Raw genomic sequence first — 19,035 nt, 5'->3', positions numbered from 1 at the left:
TATATCTTACTTCATTTGTCTTGGATTCATCTGGAGACTGGGCATCTTTTGTTAGCTTGATGTTCTCTGCCATCTTTTTCATAAAGGCATGGCTGTTATTTTCATTCTTTGTCATTAAAACTTCAAGCATGAACCATAGGCACCTAAATGACAAACATATTCACTTAGTAAAGAGACTGATTGTAGGTGCTTTTGCTTAAGGGATTTAATAGCTTACTGGGAAGTTCTGTTGTCTGAATATAATAAGAGTACAATACAGAGAAAACTCTAATGATTAATAGAAATACACTGTTAATAATATGCAATTCAAACAGAATCATATCACAAATAACAAATATGAACACATAGCTTAATATGAGAAAGCCTGACAGTTTCATGAGGCACACAGAGATTCATTCTATAGGTATTTAATAAACATTTAGATGATATAACGTGTATTAATATCCAGCAATGATAAGCAAACCAGCATACAGCACTGTCTTGCCACTTTGACTATCTGCAAGCTATGGAGAAGATCTAAGATTTGTATGTAATTCTACTGTGACATAACTCTGAATTTCACATGCTATGAGGCTGGTGTGCATAGTAAACAGTAATTCAGCTAAATAGTCACATCTCAAACCATCTTTGCTGTTTTCTACTTGTTACTTTATATTCATTTAATACATAAAGTGTCTGAAGGTGACACCTGAATTTCTAAGTAAAAATGAATCCCAAATCAGGATGAACATTAGAATCACTTGGGGAGTTTACATCGACAAATCTAGGATCAAAGCCTATTACTAAGTTCCCATGATGATTCTCAGGCAGCCACCATGGACTTACTGTTTTACTACATCAACAGGAGAGAAAAAACATTTGATGATAATCTATGTATACTTCTTTGGCTATAGTATATGTAAATGTCTTAAGAGACTACTGTAAGGGGAAAATAGATTAATGTAGTTTGTTTTTAGTAGACCTGTCTTATAAGAAATACTAAACTCAGTCCTTTGGGCTGAAACGAAAAAACAATAGACAGTAACTTGAAGCTGTAAGAAATAAAGAACACTGGTAAAGGTAATCACATAGATAATATAAAGCCAGCATTACTGAACTTCTGATTTGTAACTCCTTTTTAAATATATGACTTAAAAGGAAAATGCATAAAATAATAATCATATATATATATATAATATAAAACAATGTATAAAGATATAATTTTATCAATTAAAATATAAAGGGAGTGGAATAAAGTTGTATAAAAGCAGACTATCTCTATACTCATGAAACTAAGTTGCTATTATTCTAACTAGGCTGTTACAACTTTAAGATGTTAAGTGTAATCATTAAGAAAATAACTAAAAATATACACAAAAGAAAGTAATCAAAAAGGTTCCCTACAAAAAACAACTACAGCTGACCCTTGAACAACACAGGAGTTAGGGGTGTTGACCCTCCACACAGTTCAAACCTGTGCTGTTCAAGGGTCAACTGTAAATACAAAAATGAGAGGCTATGGAGCAATTAAGTAACAAAAAATACGTAAGACACAGAGAAAACTAACGGCTATATGGCATAAGTAACTTCTTCCTTATCAGTAATTACTTTAAATGAAAATAGATTAAGTCTCCCAATTAAAAAGCAGAGAAGCAGAGTACATTAAGGGGGGGGGAGATCCATCTATACCTTATCTACAAGAGACTCACTTTAGACATAAAAACACAAATTATTTGAAAGTAAAAGGATAAAAAAAATATATTCATGCAAACAGTAACCAAAAGAGAGCTGGTGGCTATTTTACAATTAGACAAAATGGATTGCAAAAGACCCAGAAGGACTATATTGATGAGAGTAAAACCAGTAAGAAGATATGACTATTATAAACACATACGAACCTAGCAACAAAGCCCCAAAATCTATGAAGCAAAAATGGACAGAATTGAAGGGAGAAATACATGTTTCCACAATAACAGATTTCAATACCCTATTTTCAATAATGGATAGAAAATCCAGATAGGGACTAAAAAGAAAAGAAAGAACTTGAACAACACTATAAACCAATCAGATATCAGATATATATGGAACACTCCAACTAACAATAGCAGAATACACATTTTTCTCAAGTGAACACGGTATAGTCTCCAGGGCAGACCGTATGGTAGGCCATAAAACAAGTCTTAATAAAAAGTATCTTTTCTGACCAGAATGGCATGAAACTAAGTCAATAAAAGAGGGAAAACTGGAAAATTCACACATATATGGAAATTAAACCACACATTCCTATGGTTTTTTTTTTTGGCCTTGTGGCTTGTGAGATCTTATTTCCCTGACCAGTGACTGAACCCAGGGCCTTGGCAGTGAAAGCGGAGAGTCCTAACCACTGGACCGCCAGGGAATTCCCAAACCACACACTCTTAAACAACCAATGGGTCAAAGAAGAAATCACAAGAAAAATTAGAAAATACCTTAAGACAAATAAAACAAAAACACAACATACCATACGTATAGGATTCAGCACTGGTAGTACTAAAAAGGAAATTTACAGCTGATAACACCCTCTGTTAAGAAACAACATCTCAATGAATGATCTAACTGTATACCTTAAGAAACTGTACACCTTAACTAGAAAAAGAAAAGTGAACACTTCAAATTACATGGTAACTTAAAATGAAATGTTTAAAGATACTCAAAAGTACTGCATGCTAGATAGAACCAAAAAGTATGTGCCAGTGATTTCAATTCTAACTAACGACTTCAGTACTTTTCCCACATCACTGTTGCCTCTTGCAAATCTAATCCCTTTTTCACATGACTGCCTTGCAACTGAAATAGGGCTAAAAAGTTTCCTTAACATAGACCTTGTGTTCTAGGCAAATACATACATCACTTTTTCACTTTATGAAAGTGCTTTCTGGGAAATCCCAAAATAAAAGTTATTTTTTAAAAAAAAGGAAAAAGAATTTGCAAATAAAATATATTTATTAAGTAAACAGAAATTAGAATTGGAAGATATTTTAGGGATTATCTATTTCATATCCTGCATTTTATGGATAAGGCAACTGAAGCAGAGAAGTAAAGTTTTTACTCAGATAGCTGAGACTAGAACCTATGTCTCCTGAAAGAGCTACAGGAGGCAGAGATAAACTGTTGATTACAACCTCAAATAAGATTAGGGATAAGGCTTCATGTCGCACACAGAAAAAACATAGTACTTTAAATACAAGCTGAGGGAACCAATTTATTTTTTTAATTTTTTTTCCTTTTTGCGGTACGCGGGCTTCTCATTGTTGTGGCCTCTCCCGTTGCGGAGCACAGGCTCCGGACGCGCAGGCTCAGCGGCCATGGCTCACGGGCCTAGCCGCTCCGCAGCATGTGGGATCTTCCCGGTCCGGGGCACGAACCCGTGTGCCCTGCATCAGCAGGCGGACTCTCAACCACTGCGCCACCAGGGAAGCCCTGAGGGAACCAATTTTTTTTTTTTTTTCTTTTTGCGGTATGCGGGCCTCCCACTGTTGTGGCCTCTCCCGTTGCGGAGCACAGGCTCCGGATGCGCAGGCCCAGCGGCCATGGCTCACGGGCCCAGCTGCTCCGCGGCATATGGGATCCTCCCAGACCGGGGCACGAACCCGTATCCCCTGCATCGGCAGGCGGACTCTCAACCACTGCGCCACCAGGGAGGCCCTGAGGGAACCAATTTAAACGTGCAAAGCAAAAGCACAGCAATGGGAAAATAGACATTGCTTTAAAGTTTCTTGGAGGTCATTTGTAGACAAGCCTAGGCTACTTCCTACTTGTTCACTCACCCTGCATCATATATAAAGTTCTATTTTACATAAAAACACTTCTTAAACAAGTGTTTTGCAATTGTTTACCTGCCTGTCTTTCCACTAGAGACAAATCTCTCTGTGACTGGTGTAACAAATCTAATTTTGTATTACCACAGACCTGCCACAGAGTATCTCGTATGTGTGTGCATATTTTTGAGGAATTATCTTTTGAGGTTGAAGTATAGTTTTAAGGAGAGAAATTTTCACTACATGGCTTTCTAAATTATCAAACTGAAGTAACTGAAGCCCATCTTAATACAAAGGTAAAAATAAGATAAAGACCAAATCAACTTATTTCAGACTCAGCTAAAGCTAACTGCAAACAAACAGGAAACAAACAAAACAACCAAATAGAACTTATTAGGTAGGAACAATTTTGTAAGATGAAACTTAAAATTTACAATAAAAGAATAAAACCATAAAAATGTTTTTATTCTAATGGGAATAGTAAAGGAAAAAATTTAGCATTTTTTAAAAAGGAAAAATAATTCTTAGACTTATTAAAAATCAACATGACTTACTCTTTAATATCACGAAGTTGATCAACATCTTGTGATCTTGTAAAATCTGGATCATGGGCTAGCAGGTGAATCATATACGGAACTACATACTCAGGCAACAGTGATAATAATTTCTCTGAAGTGAAAACATTATTATTAACAATAGTAATAATAGCCTTTATAAAAATCCCTCCCTAATTTACGTTCTAACCGCTTCAGTTAACATTTTTTCCCTCAGTTATTTCTAAATTAGAGGCAACATGACATCTAGATGATACTGAAATACTTTTTTCAATTTTGTAGGCTACTGAAGACAAAGGATAATTTAAGATTGAGTCCCTGGCAAAGCTAGGAAAGTAATTCTTTACTCTCTGACATCAGAGCAATGTGTTCAAATCAAGCCACACTGCTGATTCCATAAGAAAAAACACAGTTCCTCCAAACAGTTTTATGCATTATAAATAGGACTCACAAACCAGGATTTTAGATTTTACTTACATCTTAACTACAACAACAGCATTCTATAAAAGTCCCAGTGTTATTATAAACTATAATAGAAATATATGAAATAAAACCCTCCACAAATTGATACACTGACAAGATATATCTGCACACTGAGCACTTTGAAAATTACTTACCAGTAGCCATGGGGTTCTGTTTAATGTACTCCCTGCGTATACTGATATTTTTTAGTAAACACTGTCGTGCATGTGCTCTTCTCTCCTTCACAGGATCTTTGGCACACAAGGCAAAGATCGCCATATACTCCAATGGGAGGAGTAACTTCACAAGTGCCTTATGTAGCTTCTGAGCAAATATCTGCCTTACTTGATAGCACTCATCCTACAGCAGCACAAAACCAAAAATACTTAAATAGAAGTATTAGTACTTTTAAAACCATGACAAAAACCCCTAGTTTAGTTTTTAAAAATTGGCAAACATTTACAAAAGGACAGTTTAAGCATTTTTAATGTCTTCATTAAAAAAAAAAGATAATTATACTGAGGGAGTAAATAACTTAATTTTGGGGAGTTAACTGGTTAGAATAGTAATAATAGCAATCCCTTTTGTGCATACATCCATAGAGCAAATGGATCTGTAATCTATAGAAAGTAAATAAATTTAACTTTGAAGGCCAAGTAAATGACAAAAATAAGATTGTTACTTACATTAATAACAAGCGCACAGAGCTGAAACTGCTCTGGGGTTATAATTTCATGGTAACAAGGTTCCTGAGCAAGCTTCATTATGGCACTACCAGCAGCTAATCGCAAGCGAGACATATCAGATTTACTATAAACAAACAAAAAAGAAATAAACATTTCCTATAACCATTATCATTCACAAAACTCTTTGATCCCTTTTTGACTGTTAAGGTCTTTAGCATAATTTATGCTTAAAATGACAAAATGTACAAATATGGGAAAGTTACTTTGAGTCCTTCAACACAGGGCAGAAGGCTCAAATCATTGTGACTATCTGATATTAAATTTATCTGCCTTCATTTAAAATTTTTATATTTATTTTATTCAGGTATAGCTGATTTATAATATATTAATTTCAGGTGTACAACATAGTGATTCAAAATTTTTATAGATTATACTCCAATTATATTATAAAATCTTAGTTATATTCCCCATGTTGTAAAATATATCCTTGTACCTTATTTTATACATAGTTTGTACCTTTTAAGCCTGTACCCCTATCTTGCCCCTCCCCCTCCCCAACAGTAACCACTAGTTTGTTCTCTGTATCTGTGAGTCTGCTTCTTTGTTATATTCACTAGTTTCTTTAATTAATCAATCAATCAATTAATTAACTTTCTGGCTGTGTTGGGTCTTTGTTGCTGGACGCAGGCTTTCTCTAGTTGTGGCGAGTGTGGCTACTCTTCTCTGCAGTGTGTGGGCTTCTCATTGCAGTGGCTTCTCTTGTTGTAGAGCACAGGCTCTAGGCGCGCAGGCTTCAGTAGTTGTGGCTCACGGGCTCTAGAGCGCAGGCTCAGTAGTGGTGGCGCACGGGCTTAGTTGCTTTGCAGCATGTGGGATCTTCCGGGACCAGGGCTCGAACCCGTGTCCCCTGCATTGGCAGGCGGATTCTTAACCACTGTACCACCAGGGAAGTCCTCATTAGTTTCTTTTAATTTTTTAGGTTCTATATATAAGTGATAACATACAGTATTGTCTTTGTCTGACTTATTTCACTAAGCATGATACTCTCCAGGTCCATCCGTGTTGTTCCAAATGGCAAAATTTCATTCTTTTTTTATGTCTGCCTTCATTTTTAGTTACACTCTAGCTTAGATCTTCCACCACAGCTAAGCAACTCTGCTTACGTGTACAACAGCACTAACTGCAACGCTAGCAAGAAACATTTACATTAGGAACTGTATTTCTCATTTTAAGAGGCATTCACATTCATCATAGAAAACCTGATATTAAAAAAACCTGAAAAATTAAAAATCACTTATTTAAAATCTATTGTATTTCCCACAATTTTTAAATGCATACACATATTTACACAGACATAACAGAAATCAATCTTAAGCCTACAAATGTCTGATGAAATGGAGGGGGCTATGAATTAGGAGGTGACCTGTACCAGAAAGTGGGAGGCATCAGACAAATATCTAAAAGGAAAGGATATGGAGGTGAGAGCTAGTCTCTCTCAGGTACTAGTCTCTGAGGCAGACTTTCCTTTGCATCAGGAAGTTTTCCAAGGGAATCTAGGGAGTCCAGGCACTCCCACCCACACCCAGTCAACTTTTATAACCTAAATGGTAAAACGTGACAGTGAAGTGGTGAAAGGATAGTCTTCTTACTTCAACTGCTATAGGGAACATAACACAGCTTTGATATTTCAAAGACTTTAGGAAATGTGGAAAGCTGCCCTGAATCCACAAGGGACTATTATTTAGCGTACAGGAGGAGAAAACATGGCACTCTTGGACCACATGACCATCAAGCTGAGCACTGGTAACAATGAGGGACACTCAAATGGCTTCTGAGGCAAATGATTCAGGAATTAAAAAAATTAATGCTACTATTTGTGTACTTAACTCTGTAAGATGAGGAAACTGAGGCTTAGGAAAGTGACTTATACAAGTTCACACAGCTAGTAAATGGAGCATAGGTAGAGTTGAGTAAGTTTCTCATTCCAGAGCCTAAGCTAAACTATGGGATACATAACATCTAATTAAGATCTGCATAATATTTCATAACATGTGTGTTCCACAGTTAACCATTCCCCTATCTTCTGTGATGATAAAAAATGCTGGAAAGAACATGTTTGTATATGTATTTTTGTATGATTCTTTTATAATTTCCTGAGTGTAAAAATAAAGAGTCAAAAAAAAAAGAGTCAATGGATAACATTTTTAAGGACTTAGAAACAAAATGCCAAACTGTCCTGCCAAGACTGTGCCCATTTATATTCACAGGATTTATGAGGGAACCCATTTCCCTGATCCCATGAAGTGCTGATTGCTTAAAAAACTTTTTGCTGATTTGACAGACAAGAGGTTCCACTTAAATTAAAATTGTACTTATTGTATAGTGATGTCAGACACTTTTTTAAAGGTAAACTGGTAATATATAATCTTCATCTTTATTGGGGATCCTATTTATCATTGATTTGTAAGAGCTCATTATTAAGCCTTTGCTATACACTGTACATAGTTTCCCCAAATTTAAAACTTCTCATTATCCCTACTCTTCAATCTGTTCATGCAAAGCTACCCTTGGCTTATTTTATGATAAAAATAATTTTTGATTGTTTTCTTCAGTTTATCAGAGCATTCAGCATCTCTACTGTAATTGTGCATTTCCTATCTCCTCCACTAGAATGCATATTCCTTAGAGGGAGAGATTATTGTATCTTTAAAAGGCTTGGTAGTACCTGGCATGACAGTGCTCAATAAATACTGAAAGAATAAATAAATAGTTAAATCTATCCTCTAACAAAAATTTTAAAGTAAGAATCCAACACAAGTAGAATCTTTCAGTTTTTTTCAGCTGGACCCTAGTAAATAAAAAATTTGGCTTTTATTTTCACCTTAAAAGGAACAGAAAGAAGAAATGGTGATTTCACAGATTTGAAGAGTGAACAGGTGTAGAAATGAAACAAATTTTTTTTTTTGGCATTTGCAGAACCTTGTATAGTCTTCTGCAAACCATCAGGAGGCTGCATCTCTTTCTTCTTTGAACCTACACTGAAATTTTTATTCCCTTCGTGGCATCAAGACACTCTACTTGTTCAATCACTATACTAGGGTAAGTTCCTTAAAGGCAGGAATGGAATTTTATCTGTTTTTGCTGCAATGCTTTTCGTAGTGTTTTGCAAAGAGTAGTAATTCAACAAATATTTGTTTAACTGATTCAAATGTTGAAGCTAACTGTAACATTGCTGTAGTGATTATGACTAAAAATTTACTGGAAAAAGGTCAGTCTTTAGGGATGAAGAAAAATACATGATCATTATTCAGATATAAACCCCAAATAAGTATGTAAAATTTAAACACAAAGCACATAGAGCAATTACAACAGTCAATATTAAGTAAATAATTTCTATGTAAGCTCTACCAACATCTTGAGCTAAAAAAACCTGTGGGAAGGAAGAAAAATCTCACCTGATCTTCTTTTGCTCTGTCAGGTCACCCTCACTAACCAACATCGCTGATAATAACCGAAGAGTTGAATTGGCAGATTTAGACTGGTTGTTTTTCATACCCAACAGCCACCTTACCAGAAGTTTAATTGCCTGTACCTATAAAATATTAACATGCTAAAAAAAGAAAGCAACTTAAAATTCCACTTAAAGGGAAGATTAATTTATGTTAATTAGATTAGTGAGATTACTTAGTTGCCGGAAGACATGTTTTATTAAACAAGTCTATAGGATAATAACAATGAGAACTAATACTTATTCTGTTTAATTTATGCCAGGTACTTTCCCCAGAGTTACACATGTATGACTTTATTTAATCTCCCAAACAACTCTATGAGAGAGGTATTCTTTTTTTTTTTTTTTTTGCGGTACGCAGGCCTCTCTCACTGTTGTGGCCTCTCCTGTTGCGGAGCACAGGCTCTGGACGCGCAGGCTCAGCGGCCATGGCTCACGGGCCTAGCCGCTCCGCGGCATGTGGGATCTTCCCGGACCGGGGCACGAACCTGTGTCCCCTGCATCGGCAGGCAGACTCTCAACCACTGCGCCACCAGGGAAGCCCCGAGAGAGGTATTCTTATTTCCAATAAATAAGGCAACTTAGACACATTACTGTGATAACTCGCCCAAGGCCTGGCTCCTTGAATTCAGACTCTTCACACCTGAACAATTGCTTTTCAAATCATTTAAAAATATATTGTTTAAAAATAACTAAACTATACTGATTACAGTGATTAAAAATAACTATTTAGACTGTAATATTTTTTGTAGTACTGAAAAACTATTTTGATTAAAAAACTAGGAGATTTCATAATTATTTGTAGCCATAATTGCTTGGTGGCTTATACTCAAAAGATTGTTATGGAATACATGCAAGAACTAGCTAAAGAATGTAGATATTATTTACTATATTTAGTGACAACCTGGAAAAAGGAACTGATGGAATAAATGAGGACTATGAAGCTACTCAAGGTGAAATAGATTATCAATCAAGTAAGATGATAATGAAGAAGTCTTGTTTTAAATCCCAAGACTACCACTTTAAAAATTAGCTTTCCTGAGGGATAATTTACATCTTTCAGAAGTTTTCAATATGATGACAGCCATCTGTTTTTGCCAAGTTAATATTCTTATGCCTGTAGACAGACATTGGTAATGAGGCTAGGCCTGAGGTGCTTCAGAGCATCAATATTCTACAATCTCTATGTAAAACAGTCTCACTGAAATTATCTTAGCAAGGCAGGAAGGTCTAAAGAACATGCTGACATATACCTACATGTAAGTAACTCAATGACAACTACAATTTGAGAAACATACAACTTTTGATTTAAAAATAAAGTACCTCATTTAAAATGCTTATTAACTGTTAGGTTTAAAAAAAAGGGTATCCATAAATGTTCTTTATCTCAACATAAAAGTTATTAAGACCTACACAAATTTACCTTTGCTAGTACTTCAGGGGAAACCTCTTCATCTGGAGACCATAATTTCCCATTCTTCTCACCTGTTGACTATAGACAATTGAATAAATTTAACTTTTAGAAAAAAATTTAAAATTTTGCCCATTAAGTTTTTCATAATGAACAGTGCAGTGCTCTAGGAAACCCACAGAAAGTCACCAGGTAGGGACTGGAAAAGAAGAACAAAGTTGGAGGGCTCAAACTTCCTGATTTTGAAACTTAACTATAAATCTACGGGAATCGAGACAATGTGGCTGGTACCTACATAAGTATAGACATATAGACCAATGGAATGAAACAGAAACCCAGAAAACCTCACATATATCACATATATGGTCTACTGATTTTTAACAAAAGTGCTAAGACCAATTATTGGGAAAAGAACAGTCTCCTCAACAAACTGTGCTGGAAAAACTAGATACAGCCACAAGCAAAGGAATGAAGCTGGACCGTTACCTTATATCATATATAAAAATTAACTCAAAAAAATGGATCAAAGATCTTTACTTAAGAACTAAGACTAAAAAACTCCTAGAAGAAGGTACAGGGGAAAATCTTTATAATCCTGGATTTGGCAAATACCTGACAAAGGTCTAATATTCAGAATATATAAAGAATGTTTACAACTCAACAACAACAAATTCAATTAAAAGTGGGCAAAAGACTCAATATCCAAAGAACAGCCATTAAGCACATGAAAAAAAATCTCAACATCATTAGTCATTAGGGAAACAAATCAAAACCACAAGATACTACTTTGCACCTACTAGGATGACTATTATAAAAAAAAACAGGAAAGAATAAGTGTTGGCCAAGATGTAAAGAAACTGGAAGCCTTGAGCATGGCTGCTGGGAATGTAAAATGGTACAGCCACTGTGGAAGAATGTTTGGCAGTCCCTCAAAAAGTTTAGCATAGAATGACCATGTGACCCAGCAATTCCACTCTGAGGTATATACCCCAAAGATTTGACTTTGGGGACTCAAATGTTCACATCAGCATTATTCACAACAGTCAAAAGGTGGAAAAAACCCAAGGGTCCATCAATAGAAGATAAACAAAATGTAAGTTACACATACAATGGAATACTATTCTGGCATAAAATGAAGTTCTGATACATACTACAACATAACTGAATCTTGAAACTGTTATGCTAAGAGAAATAAGCCAGACACAAAAGGATAAATATTGTATGATAAGAGGTTATCTAGAATAGGCGAATTCATAAAGCAGGAAAATAGAATAGAGGTTACCAGAGTCTGGGGGGAGAGAAGGCAATCGGGAGTTACTGGTTAATAGATACAGAGTTTCTCTCTGAGATGATAAAGTTCTGGAAATAGTAGCAATGGTTACACAACAATGTGGGTGTATATTTTAGGTGGTGGCTTGGGCCACTGTTGAGAGTTGCTTGGCTTTCCTGGGTTATCCTCTGTGTATACAGGAAGTACACGTTATTAAACTTCTGTTTGTTTTTTAATAAAACAAAAAACACCCAACAACAAGAATGTGGGTGTATATAATGTAAGAGAACTGTACACTTAAAAAGGGATAAAATGGAAAAGTTTATATTATTTATATTTTACTACACACAAAAAGAGAACTATATTAAAATAGAATTTATCAACAATCAAGTCATCATCTAAGAAGTGTCAAATTTCACATTTGTTGCCAGCCAAATCTATCAGTAGTGCAAAGAACAGATGTATGGAGTAGGAAATGAGGCTTTGGCCATGCTCTTGCATCCCTATCACATCCAAATGGAGGGAGGGAAAAGAGTAAGGAGTGCGCTGGCAAGTTTTTTTTTTTTAAGTTCCAATACTGAGTGTGTAAAGGCTATTGGACCATTTAGAAGGACTAGATAAATTGGATAAGTTAGTACTGCACTGAAAGTCATCCACAATGATCCAGCAGGTAGACTGATTTGTGTCTTCATTCAATAACTCTTTAATTTAGATCTGTTTGGTAAAGTGGTGATTCTTAATCAGACACGTGTTTCAGTAATCAGTTGGGGAGCCTTTTCAAGCTATACATCCCAAAGCTCCAACCCAAAGCTAATTAATCAGTATGTGCGCATGCATGTGTGCATGCACACACACACACACTTCAATAACTAAAATAGAATACATAAATCTAGTGCCAAAAGTGCAATGTAATTATATTTCAAAAAGCCAGTCAAATACAATTCCACTTATACTTTAAACAATATTTTTTTTTTTTTTTTTTTTATTTTTATTTTTTCTTTTTGCAGTATGCGGGCCTCTCACTGTCGTGGCCTCTCCCGTTGCGGAGCACAGGCTCCGGACGCGCAGGCCCAGCGGCCATGGCTCACGGGCCCAGCCGCTCCGCGGCATATGGGATCCTCCCAGACCGGGGCACGAACCCGTATCCCCTGCATCCGCAGGCGGACTCTCAACCACTGCGCCACCAGGGAGGCCCATTAAACAATATTTGATAAAGCAAAATTCTAGTACTCTAGTTAATTGTCCTTCATAGTGTTTGACTTATATTTTTTACTTCATGATTCATCTATCTCATATTCTCATTTTTTTTCTTTCTTAAAGAAAAGTTAAGTTCTAGTAATAACAGCTACACAGCAGGATGTCATTTGGAAATTTAAGTAAGTAAGTAAGGAGGTAAAATATATAATAATTTTAAAGTAAAAGAGAATCATACATAGAGAGAAGCAGAAGTGTTGTTTCTGTGACAAATAAAGATGTAAACAGTCTTAATCTTATGATTCTAAATTTAATTAAATGAGAAACTTACCCTGTCATTCATTAGCAGATCTTTCACAATAAAATTTGCTACTACAGATTTCATTGGGGAAGCAAATTGATCTGGTGCTAACATAGATATGTGGCCCAATGAAACTAATGGAGTTATAAGTTGTTCTGGTACATCAGCATTGAGACTCCTACTGAGTGGCTATAAAAATAAAACAGTCAAAATTACTAGTTTGTTGTATAAATATCTAGACATTGTACAGAAACAGTAAATGTTCCTGAGTTCTCCTGAATTTATCATGCCCAAAAAAATCTGTTCTAATGAGATGATCAAAAGTAACTTCAATCATATTAGACACTTGATTCTTATTTCACCTACCAAAATTTAATAAGATTCAAAGAAGGTAAACAAAGATAAAAGAAAAAAGTAAAGCCCACATATAAGGTAGAAGTAAAAGCCAAGAAAATTCCTGCATGGTCAAATCAGCATTATTTTCAAGTCGTGTACAATAGTTTTGTTATGTTGTTGGATTTCTTAACCTGTGGCAACATTTTAAATGACCATGGATCATAAAAAATAAGAGTTCATGGGTTCTGTTCATATTGTATCCAATTTAGGATAATAGGAATACTTTTCCAGTAGTGGAATCAGGCAAAGGATCATACATAAGGAAAGGCAAACAGAACTAATTTTCAAGTAGGGTTGTCAGGAATTTTAAACTGGGTGGTTCAAAGTCATCTACTGATAGTTTCTCAAACTAAATGGACCACTGAGCCAATAAAGGCTAAAATTGAGTAAAATGTTGTAACACAAAACACACCAAACATCTTTCAATATGTAGTATTTGGTTATATAGTCTGATCTAAAGGCTGGGAGTATCTAAAGTGCTGAATGAAACAAAGAGTCCCGGCTCCCATGGAATTTATATTCTAGAGTGGGACTAAATAGCTAAAAAAATAACTTTCTATCTTCATCAAACCACAGAGCATGAAAATAAAAATCAACAACACATCCTATGTAATTATATATACCTCAAAAATCTGTGCAAGCTGTACTTCTTTATTTGTGAATATGGCATGTATACAGTGAACGGCCTGTTTTGCTTGGTGGGGAGTACCTCTCTTTGCTTTCTGATGTAAGATGGGAATTAAGGTCCTGCAAAAAATAATAATCAGTTAAAAAAAAAAAAAGCCCATAAACCACAAGTAGTTCTTCTGGTTGTCTCCTACTTCATCTGCAGTAACTATTTGGATGTATGCTGGTAGAAAGCCTCTCTTCTAAATTACCTGATCTATAAAAAGATCTAAAACTCCTTCCCTGTTCCCAAGTATAATCCCAGAAATACAATGCCTCAAAAAAAAAGGGCTACTACAGAAGACAATTTTCATTTTAAAGCCACCTCATGAATATGGAGAAATAAACAAGCCACCCTTAATTTATAATCTAAAATTGCCCCATGCCATATTTTTACATTTATCTTCTGAGAAAATATTCCTAAATTTTCCACTTCCCTTTCACAATTCCCTTCAGTTATTTTATTTTTATTTTTTTTATTTTTTTATTTTTTTTTATTTTATTTTATTTATTTATTTTTTTTTTTGCGGTAGGCGGGCCTCTCACTGTTGTGGCCTCTCCCCTTGCAGAGCACAGGCTCCGGATGCGCAGGCTCAGCAGCCATGGCTCACGGGCCTAGCCGCTCTGCGGCATGTGGGATCTTCCCAGACCGGGGCACGAACCCGTGTCCCCTGCATCGGCAGGCGGACTCTCAACCACTGCGCCACCAGGGAAGCCCTATTTTTATTTTTTTAAGAATCAAATGTTTTTTTGTTTTTGTTTTTTAAAAATATTTATTTATTTATGGCTGTGTTGGGTCTTAGTTGCAGCATGTGGGATCTTTTGTTGTGGCTCCTCTCTAGTTGTGGCACATGGGCTCCAGAATACATGGGCTCAGTTGCAGTGCGAGGGCTCTCTAGTTGTGGTGCGTGGGCTCCAGAGTGTGTGGGCTCTCTAGTTGTGGTGCAGGGGCTCAGTAGTTGCAGCTCATGGGCTTAGTTGCCCCACGGCACGTGGGATCTTAGTTCCCTGACCAGGGATCAAACCCATGTCCCCTGCATTGGAAGGCATATTCTTAACCACTGGACCACCAGGGAAGTCCCCTGTTCAGTTATTTTTAAAGCAACCATGGGGGGAAAAAAAAGTAGCAAAAGGCCAAGTTACATTAAAAAACAGAAATGAACATACTAGTGAAACAGAGTATGCAAGGATATAGACAATACATAGGTAGAAAAGTGACAAAAACTTCTAACAATTATTGAGTACTTGTGCTAAGCACCATTCTAAGTGGTGTTTTTAAAACAAAACAAAACATGGATTAACTAAATCAATCCTCACAATCACCCAAAGACTATTATTATGATCATTAAACAGATGAGAAAACTAAAGCACAAACATAATATTTATATAAGCTTCTTAAGGTGATAGAGATAGGAAATGGTGGAATTGAGATTTAAAAATAAACATTTCGGGCTTCCCTGGTGGCACAGTGGTTGAGAGTCCGCCTGCTGATGCAGGGGACGCGGGTTTGTGCCCCGGTCCGGGAGGATCCCACATGCCGCGCAGCGGCTGGGCCTGTGAGCAATGGTCGCTGGGCCTGAGCGTACGGAGCCTGTGCTCCGCAGCAGGAGAGGCCACGGCAGTGAGAGGCCCACATACCACAAAAAACAAACAAACAAACAAACAAAAAACAAAAAAAACAAACAAAAAAACATTTCTGGGGACTTCCCTGGTGGATCCAGTGGTAAAGAATCTGCCTTCCAATGCAGGGGACACGGGTTCGATCCCTAGTCAGGGAACTAAGATCCCACGTGCCACGGGGCAACTACGGAGCCTGTGCGCTACCAACTACAGAGCCCATGTGCTCTGGAGCCCGCGTGCCACAACTAGAGTGAAGCTCATGTGCCACAAGAAAGAGCCCACAGGCCACAACTAAGACCCGATGCAGCCAAAAATTAAAAAATAAAATAAATGAAATAAAATAAAATAAAATGGAAATTGTTTTTTTAAAAAGATAAACATTTCTGTTCCAAATCCATGCACTTAACCACCACACTGACATTGAAGATTTACAGCAATCTTTCTACAGAATATGGAAATACATATTACAGTCAATGCATTAAAATTGGCATACACATCAAATAGATAAAACATTCATAAAAAATATATATCAAAATGTTAACACTGACTCTTTCTTTTCCTTTATATTTTCTAAAGTTTCAGCTTTTTACAATGATCTTATAAGTTAAGTAGTTTTTTAAATCAGAAGAAAATCTGTAAAAACAAAACAAATATTTAAGGAAAGATACTTGTCATATATTTAATGCAATAAGACTACTTCATAAAGGTCAATGATATCAAATGCAATGGTGACAAAGGGTCCTCTTATAATAAGGGGAGGCTAGACATTAAGAGCAACGCACCTCAAAGAAAAAACTGGAACATATGCTTGGCAGTCTAAGTCGAATTTGATATTTATGAATATGACACATTTCTCTCCCTGCAGTTTAGAATAATGAGAAGGATTTTCATGCCAAAATACCTTCCTTGACTAAGCACTTTAAGTCTTTCTTTGAAATTCATTTATCAGGGGAACAGTTCTTATAAATAACACCAGTTAGTAACAAAAGAAGATACAGTGTTGATCAAATTGTTGTTAAATATATTATTAATTCTTCTTAGCCTAATGAATGGATGATGCATAGGTCAAGTTTAACCTTTCTCCTTGTTTTTCTAGTGTGCTACAATCCAGTGATGCCACCAGGGTTGTTACTGAGGACTACAGTGCTGTGCTTCTCTGCTTTTTCAGTGATTCTCTCCTTCCTTCCCCATTAGTCTTAAGAACAAGAGGTTTTAGTCCTTGTGTCCAAAGGTAACTCTTCCACTGCTTCCTCTGGGATAGAATTCCTTTAAGAATAACTCCTTTACCTTAAAAAATGTATAGGTTTTCCCACCTTGAAAAACTCACAAATAACTTTATCCTACTGTGTCAATGATTTTTTTCTATAATGTACAAAGATAAAATTATCATTTCTAGACCATAAACTCCTTAAGAGCAGGGACTGACAGTGGTAATCTTTTATATTAACCAGTACAGTGCCGACAATGAAGAGAATGTACAATAAATGTTGAGTTATTTCTCAAATTAAACTATTAGCTTACATATTCAATAAAAACTTTTAGGAGTCATGAGTTCTCTTGTCCTATTACTACCCCGTGAGGAAAAACAGGTTTGATTTGGATTTACCCTGGTCTATTTACATATATATAATAACATCCGATTATAATAGCTATCAGCAATGTGTTCTTCCTCCAAAAGACATCAGCACAATTTTGATCCTAAGGCAAGCTCTTTAAGATGCCAAAGTAAAAATACCAAAACATACTTCATTCTTATGAGGAGAGGGGAGGTAGTCTAGAAGAAGAGACAAAAGCACCATGGCCAACAACTAAGCTAACTAATAAGCATTTTATTAAGCACACTACTTAATTATCCAATTCTTGGGTGGGATATGAAGGTAGTAGCTATTGAATTTGGAGTTGGAGAGAAAAAGATAAATTAGGAAGATATATTTTAATCCTAAGTTCTAAATTCTGTGCTAACTTTTGATTGTTAATATTAATATTTTTAAAATCATGTTGTTTAAACAAAGTTTCAGGTTGTTCCTCTGCCCATATTCTAATGGTAGAGGAGGTGTGTGAGGCCGAGAAAAGATGAAAACAAAGGATACAGTAAAGCAGCTTCTAAATAAAAGTTGTCTTTCCTCTCTCCTATCTTCCTAAGGAATAGGGAAACAATGATCCTGTGACTCCCAAACTTGGAAAACTTTTGTGTTTACCATGAGAAAAACCATACTCACGATCGTATCTGGGGTAGGTCTGTTTCTATTTTGTGGCCTGTATTTCTAAAAATTTGTATAGCAGCTTCTGCTACCTTGTCATCTTCCATTCTGAGGCACTGTAACAGGGACTCATATGTCTCTGCAGAGTGGAACGAGGTAGGATGTGTGAAAGACAGAACCTAGAGGAATAGATATAACTTTATAAGTACAGACAATGGTTTTAATCCATTAAAAGAGAACTATTTTCTACTACAAATAAAATTTTAAATTATGGGCTGCATATGCTAGCAATACAACTAAGATTATATCTTGCAGTCTCCCTTGAAGTTGAGTTGTGGCTAATGATTCCTGATATACAGCCCTTGCTATATTTTCTTCTTCACCTCTTAGTCTATTCTGATACAGGGAATGTGGAAAATGTGGCTCCTTTTCGTGGAGTGATACTGTGATGCGAACAAAATGCTAACACTGAGCTTTATTTCACTGGCAAAAAGATACTCTATAAGGAAATATTTTAAATGAAATCCATCACAAAAAGTTCACTCATCATAACTAAAAACAAAGAAGCCATTATTGAGAACTTTTAATCACGATTACAAACATATAAATAATTTATTCCCTTTATTGAGACATAAGTTCCGGGCTATCCTTAAGGAATTTACAGCAAGTTAGATACATGTCTACAAAGTTTACCTTCCATGAAGTAGAAATAATTTAGTTAGCATAATATAGGCAGTAAGGGCTAAAAGTAGAAAAATAAGGAGGTGGGGGGAATGGAGTATGTAAACCCTCATTAACTTATTAAATAAGCATTTTTTTCTCTTTTTTTTGGCTGCATTGGGTCTTCATTGCTGCACGCGGGCTTTCCCCAGCTGCAGCGAGCGGGGTCCACTCTTCACTGCGGTGCACGGACTTCTCACTGCGGTGGCCTCTCTTGCTGCAGAGCTCAGGCTCCAGGCGCGCAGGCTTCAGCAGTTGTGGCTCGCGGGC

General features: G+C 36.2%; 1 protein-coding gene across 4 annotated transcripts in view; it reads right to left on the bottom strand.

Moving 5' to 3' along the window:
* Positions 1-19,035, bottom strand: part of PDS5A (PDS5 cohesin associated factor A) — a 131,529-nt gene that overhangs the window by 20,053 nt on the left and 92,441 nt on the right. For all 4 annotated transcript variants that reach the window (XM_081251304.1, XM_081251303.1, XM_081251306.1 and 1 more), the window contains exons 19-27: positions 18,064-18,224; positions 14,182-14,305; positions 13,193-13,351; positions 10,410-10,478; positions 8,934-9,070; positions 5,479-5,602; positions 4,948-5,152; positions 4,331-4,445; positions 11-143 (exon numbers count right to left, since the gene is read on the bottom strand). In XM_081251304.1, the coding sequence (XP_081107430.1) occupies positions 11-143; positions 4,331-4,445; positions 4,948-5,152; positions 5,479-5,602; positions 8,934-9,070; positions 10,410-10,478; positions 13,193-13,351; positions 14,182-14,305; positions 18,064-18,224 (1,227 nt within the window). The remainder of the gene's footprint in view (positions 1-10; positions 144-4,330; positions 4,446-4,947; positions 5,153-5,478; positions 5,603-8,933; positions 9,071-10,409; positions 10,479-13,192; positions 13,352-14,181; positions 14,306-18,063; positions 18,225-19,035) is intronic.

Source organism: Mesoplodon bidens, assembly GCF_964165515.1.
Source record: "Mesoplodon bidens genome assembly, chromosome: 1".
Taxonomy (NCBI): Eukaryota; Metazoa; Chordata; class Mammalia; order Artiodactyla; family Ziphiidae; genus Mesoplodon; species Mesoplodon bidens.
Note: the sequence above shows the minus strand (reverse complement) of the source record. Positions and strands in the feature narration are given on the sequence as shown.